Raw genomic sequence first — 6841 nt, forward strand, 5'->3', positions numbered from 1 at the left:
TACTAAAAATACAAAAATTAGCCAGGCATGGTGGCAGGTACCTGTAATCCCAGCTAATCGGGAGGCTGAGGCAGGAGAATCACTTGAACCCAGAAGGCAGAGGTTGCAGTGAGCCAATATCGTGCCACTGCAGTCCAGCCTGGGTGACAGAGCGAGACTCTGTCTCAATAAAATAAATAAATAAATAAATAAAATGCATATTTCTGGGCCCACCTTGGAGCTTCTGAATTAGTCTAGGGTGTAACTCAGGAGTTCATTTTTTACCAGCATCCAGGCCCTTCTCATGAAGGCAGTCTTCCATATTTTGAAAAACACTGGGACCAGAAGTGGTGGCTCAAACCTAAAATTTCAGCATTTTGGGAAGCCAAAGCATAAGGATCGTTTGAGCTCAGGAGTTCAAGGTTGCAGTGAGCCATGATCATGCCACTGCACTCCAGCCTGGGTGACAGAATGGGACTGTGTCTCAAAAAATAATAATAATAAATTTTTTAAAAGCATTGGGAGGCTGGGCGCAGTGGCTCACACCTATAATCCCAACATTTTTGGAAGGCCAAGGCAGGCAGATCACAAGGTCAGGAGGTCGAGACCATCCTGGCTAACCTGGTGAAACCCCATCTCTACTAAAAATACAAAAAAAAGTTAGCTGGATGTGGTGGCGCATGCCTGTAGTCCAGCTACTCGGGAGGCTGAGGCAGGAGAATCACTTGAACCTGGGAGGCAGAGGTTGCAGTGAGCAGATAACTTGCCACTGCACTCCAGCCTGGCAACAGAGCAAGACTCTCTTGAAAAAACAAAAGAGCTTTGGGGAATAACCTATTAAGGATTCAAAATTTACTTGATTCTAGCATTTTAGTGCTTAATTATATATTGATCTTTTTTCCTTTAAGTATTGCAATGTTTTTGTTGTTGTTTTGTTGTTGTTGTTGAGACAGAGTCTCGCTCTGTTGCCCAAGCTGGGGTGCAGTGGCTCAATCTTGGCTCACTGCACCTTCTGCCTCCCAGGTTCAAGTGATTCTCCTGCCCCAGCCTCCCAAGTAGCTGGGATTACAGGTGCCCACCACCACACCTGGCTAATTTTTTTGTATTTTTAGTAGAGACAGGGTTTCGCCATGTTGCCCCGGCTGGGCTTCAACTCCTGACCTCAAGTGATCTGCCCACCCCAGCCTCCCAAAGTGCTATGATTACAGGCGTGAGCCACTGTGCCTGGCCTTAATATTTCAAATTTACACAAATATATTTTTAAACTAATCTAGGAATATCTGTGAGAAAGATACAAACTATCGGCCAGGCATAGTGGCTCACACCTGTAATCCCAGCACTTTGGGAGGCTGAGGCAGGCAGATTACTTGAACCCAGGAGTTCGAGACCAGCCTGGGCAACATGATGAAATCCTGTATCTAGAAAAAATACAAAAATTAGCTAGGTGTGATGGCATGTGGCTGTAGTCCCAGCTACTTAGGAAGGTGAGGTGGGAGGTTCACCTGAGCCTGGGAGGTGGAGGCTGCAGTGAGCTGTGATTGCATCACTGCACTCCAGCCTGGGTGATGGAGACCTTATCTCAAAAAAAAAAAGAAAAGATACAAACTATAGTTGGCCTTGGGGGTGATGAATAATCAGAAATAATAAAAAGAGTTATGGGTTAAGCCCAAAATCATTTGTGACAGGAAACCACAGGGGGACTCTGGGACCGTAGAGCTCCCTAGCATTGGTTTGGGTTATGACTAGTGGTGAGGTAGATGACCAGGTAGCATATGTAATTAGTGATATATATACTTCTCTTTTTGCCTTTTTATTTTCTTTAATTGTGTTAACTAAATACTGAAGTTAGTATTACTGAGTCTGGTTGGAAGTAGTGAACAATTGGGCCCTGTTACCATATTTGGTGCTAAAACTATATTATGACTTCATTTATATGCAGCAGAGATCTAGTATTGAGGAAGTTTCCCACAAAACAAATCAAAAGTGGGAGACATTTAAATTGCTTCATGAGTTTTATAGCAGCAGAAGAATCAGTATTCAATAATGGAGCTCTAAGATTAAAGTCATTTAAATTTTAGCTATAAGAGGAATTTAATACGGGAAGTACCTCCACAGTCTCAAAGCTATCAGCATTCTTTGTCAGTATACACCAAATTATGTGGAGATACTGAAGAAGAAAGGCTTCTGAGATTAGTCTGAATGTTGACGTTCTAATGAGTTATAGATCTATCCATTTTTATTCCATCTCAATATGCTTCATGGAGAAATGTGTTGGGTCTCTGTTGTAGGATACATTTATAGTAAGTATAAATACACAGTGCACAGTTTTGATTGTGTTTCTTAGATTTCAAGTTTTACCGATAATCTTAAAGCTGCTTACACTTAAAGACTGTGAAAAATAATGTAGAGATAGCAACCCCTAAACCCATTTAATATTCTTGGTCAAATCAAGAATATTAAATTGAAAAGAGTACTCTTAATGTAAGGATATTGGATTTGGAAGCATTTTCTACTATGTTTATAGGTGATACTATTCTATTATACAATAAATCTAACACACGTGTACCTGACCAGTAATAGTTTAATAGAATATGAAAATAGAGGCCAGGCATGGTGCCTCACACCTGTAATCCCAGCACTTTGGGAGGCCAAGGCGGGCAGATCACCTGAGGTCAGGAGTTCGAGACCAGCCTGACCAATATGGTGAAACCCGGCCTCTACTAACCCAGCCTCTACTAAAAATACCAAAATAAAAAAAAAGCATCGTGGCATGCACCTGTAGTCCCAGCTACTCGGGAGGCTGAGAGAATTGCTTGAACCCAGGAGGCGGAGGTTGCAGTGAGCTGAGATCATGCCACTGCCCCCCAGCCTGGGTGACAGAGCGAGACTCCATTTGAAAAAAAAAAAGAATATGAAAATAGAGCACAGGGTTGCCTGTCAAGAGTAAGGAACAAAACCAGTTAGGAATCAAGGATGGATGCTGTTTTTAATCTCAGCAGGTTCAACTTGATGTTATATCCTCATGAGTCTGGGATAGTAAACCCAAATCATCTGTAGTTAACCTTGTGAATTAACTTTTTTGTGCCTCTGCTGTCTGAGAACAGACACTTCACATAAGCAGCAGTTTTCAGCATTCTCCTGCCCTTGACCAAAATTGTCCTCACCCGGTTATTACTGAGCGCATTAAAGACTGCCTTCCAGCCCATCAGTGGCTATATTTTAGAGACATTGTAGCCACTGAAGTATAAATTATCTGGCATTGTCTAATTTCCTACTGTGAGGTAATATTCTTTTTAATGTATTTGTTACCATCCTAATTTATTGGAGTTGGCGATGGTGTTAGATTTGGGTAATTTACTGAACTTTTCCCTGTTTATAACCTTTGCTTGTCCCTTATGAGGAAAGCTGATGTATTGCTACTTGCTGTGTTACAAAGGGTTTGATTACAGTTTCTAAATGGAAGAGATTGCCCCCAACTGACTCTGCTCTCCAGGCTTTAGACTGGTACTGATATCACATCTAATAGGGTGGCTAAGAAGCAGTTGGACTTTGTGGTTAATAGGGAGCTGCAAATCAGCAAAAGTGTGTTCCACAGGCATATGGTGTGGTAGAGTGACATGCAGAGGTGCCTTTTTTTTTTTGAGACAGAGTCTCGCTCTGTTGCCCAGGCTGGAGTGCAGTGGCCGGATCTCAGCTCACTGCAAGCTCCGCCTCCCGGGTTCACGCTATTCTCCTGCCTCAGCCTCCGGAGTAGCTGGGACTACAGGCGCCCACCACCTCGCCCGGCTAGTTTTTTTGTATTTTTTAGTAGAGATGGGGTTTCACCGTGTTAGCCAGGATGGTCTCAATCTCCTGACCTCGTGATCCGCCCGTCTCGGCCTCCCAAAGTGCTGGGATTACAGGCTTGAGCCACCGCGCCCGGCCGCAGAGGTGCCTTTTTGAAAGTTTAGCTTATATCCTTTTGCTTTGAAGTTCATTACCAAGGAAAATATGCAAATATCACAACTTAACCATTTTATCCTAATGGTGCCTGTGATTAAATGTAAGTGAGAGGGGGTACTTCCAGGAGCTTCCATATACATGTTGGCCTGATCCTTATAGCCCATAATTCCCACTGCCATGTGTGTAATTCTAAAGTTCAGGATCAAACCACCTGGGAAGTAAACTCTATCTATGCTTTCCTCTTTCTAAAATAAAGTATGAGTTATAATTGGACTTTTTAAGCAAGAGTATGAATAGGATGATGACTACTGACATACCATTTACACAGAAGACCTATAATAAATCACATCATTGGTGTCAAATGTTCTCAACAGTCCCTCTTCCTGTCATGGAATTTGTAGTTATTTGCTGTTCATTGCTCTTATCTAAAAAAAAAACTCAGTTATGTATTACCTTGTCTAGATCTTTAAACTGGATTGTCAGTGTAATAGTTAATTTTTTTTTTTTTTTTAGATGGATTCTCACTCTGTCACCTAGGCTGGAGTGCAGTGGCACCATCTCAGCTCACTGCAATCTCTGCCTCCACACCCAGCTATTATTTTGCTAATTTAAAATGAAAATATTTATTTGCCCAGTTTGGTGATCAGCAGCTCAGAAGTGACTTATATTCAACCAGAGAAATGGTACTGGGTGGAGAAGATGGGATCATATCCCGTATCACACAATATGTTTAAAAGAGGTTTGAAGGCCGGGCGTGGTGGCTCATGCCTGTAATCCCAGCACATTGGGAGGCCAAGGCAGGCAGATCACCTGAGGTCAGAAGTTCGAGTCCAACCTGGCCAACATGGCGAAACCCTGTCTCTACTAAACAATATAAAAATTAGCCAGGCATGGTGGCGGGCACCTGTAGTCCCAGCTACTCTGGAAGCTGAGGCAGGGAGAATTGCTTGAACCTAGGAGGTGAAAGTTGCAGTTAGCCAAGATTGTGCCACTGTACTCCAGCCTGGGCAACAGAGTGAGACTCGGTCTCAAAAAAAAAAAGTTTGAATTTACAGAATGTAACACTCTCTCTGAAGAATATAAAGAGTATACATCCCAATAATTATACTTTCATTTTTTTCTTTTTCTCTTTTTTTTTTTTTTTTTTATCACTTTGAAGACAATATTGGAAGGATGCCCTCTTGGTTATATATTCAAGCTCTTTGGATACAGTAGCTATAGTTGTTTTTTTTTTGTAATTGGTTATTGTGACTTCTGAAATAAGATCTCCCTTGTGTGAAACTCAGCATGAGGCCAGAATGTGTTAGTCCTGTCTCCTTGCCACTTAATACCTTGCCAACACAACAACCCATGATTGATGGGTGAATGCTTGAGGCCTAGTAGTGCTGACATGAAGTACTGCCTGAAAAAGGACAGCTGTGTCCTCTCTCCCCATTTGTTTTAGGATTTTCGCAATAAGGTACATCCCCCAAATGGTTTCTGCTACCCTTTTAAAAATCAAATGTTTCTACATGAGCCATAAATTTTTGAGAATATGTTTTGCTGTATCAGCTCTTGCCTGACAAGGAATAACATGAACTAGCTTGTGTTTCATGATCATCTTCCAAGTGCTGTGGCAACTGAGTTGGCCACTTCTTATTGGGCAGTTCTTGGCACCAGTACAATGCTAGGTTCTGAACTTGCACCATACTCTTATCATCATCCAAATTGCAGTGTTTTGGTTCAGTTGGAAAATCAAGGTTACAGTTTGCGTTCACAGAATGAAATTTCCCGGCAGTGCTCTGTGTTTATCAGAGTGATGTAATTTGATATATTAAAAATCAACAATTGTTTTTTCCTCAGCTTTGTTTTTTAGACTGAAAATGATTTGGAGTTTTGGTGAACCTTTATATTTTGATACCACAGTAGCCAGCCACATGGCCAAATGTGTCAGCTGCCAGTGTTTGCTTGACATACAGGAGAACATTAAGGAACTCTCAGGTTGGGAAGAGGGAAGTGTTGACCAGGACATAGACTGAGGTTTCTTGTTTTTGTTTTTTTAAACACTATTTTTAAACTCTTAAGTAGAGGGACTATTTTAATATTCTAGGTATAGAATAAATAGCTTTTATAACAGTCTTAGTTCTAAATGAAACAGATCCCATCTTTGTAAACACTGAGAACTAGACCCTGAATGTAGAAGCAGGGAAAAGAAGAAGAAAGTTTACTTGGTTTATCAGAAGCCATAAAACCCTTACAGCAGATTAAAACCTTTTCTCCTTTTGTTTGTAGATGGCTCTGAGAGATTCCTCTGCGAATCTGTTTTTAGCTATCAAGTGGCATCCACGCTTAAACAGGTGAAACATGGTGAGCACATGAGTGTTGTGTACTTGACTGTGAGAATAAATTTGCTGGGGGTTGGATGAGGCTGTGACAAAAACCCCCAAACTCAGCAAGGCTATTTTAGTGGACTTCCTAAATTTAAGAACATTCTAGGTCTTAATCTAGTCATAATGTCCACATTGAGCCTTAAGGTTGGGGCTGGGTGCAGTGTAATCCCAGCACTTTGGGAGGCCGAGGCAGGTGGATCACTTGAGGTCAGGAGTTCGAGACCAGCCTGGCCAACATGGTGAAACCGCATCTCTACAAAAAACAAAAATTAGTCAAGCATGGTGGCGCGTACCTGCAGTCCCAGCTACTTGGGAGGCTGAGGTGGGAGGATCACTTGAGCCCGGGAGGTTGAGGCTGCAATGAGCTGGAATAGCACCACTGCACTCTAGCCTAGGCAACAGAGTGAGACCCTGTCTGAAAAACAAAAAAGTTGGTTGTCCAGGGAGTCAGTGCTTCCTGCTCCTCTTGTGTTGCTGTTTTTTGTTTGTTTGTTTGTTTGTTTGTTTTGAGACGGAGTCTCGCTCTGTCGCCCAGGCTGGAGTGCAGTGGC

At 42.1% G+C, this 6841-nt stretch overlaps 1 protein-coding gene across 4 annotated transcripts in view; it reads left to right on the forward strand.

Annotated features, from left to right (window-relative positions):
- Positions 1–6841, forward strand: part of ANAPC16 (anaphase promoting complex subunit 16) — a 23654-nt gene that overhangs the window by 9946 nt on the left and 6867 nt on the right. For 3 of the 4 annotated variants that reach the window (XM_011927724.1, XM_011927734.1, XM_011927743.1), the window contains exon 3: positions 6193–6267. The exons of the other annotated variant lie outside the window; for it this stretch is intronic. In XM_011927724.1, coding sequence (XP_011783114.1) covers positions 6193–6267 — 75 coding nt within the window. The remainder of the gene's footprint in view (positions 1–6192; positions 6268–6841) is intronic. 4 annotated transcript variants of the gene reach the window in all.

This window comes from Colobus angolensis, unplaced genomic scaffold (assembly GCF_000951035.1).
Source record: "Colobus angolensis palliatus isolate OR3802 unplaced genomic scaffold, Cang.pa_1.0 Scaffold12, whole genome shotgun sequence".
Taxonomy (NCBI): domain Eukaryota; kingdom Metazoa; phylum Chordata; class Mammalia; order Primates; family Cercopithecidae; genus Colobus; species Colobus angolensis.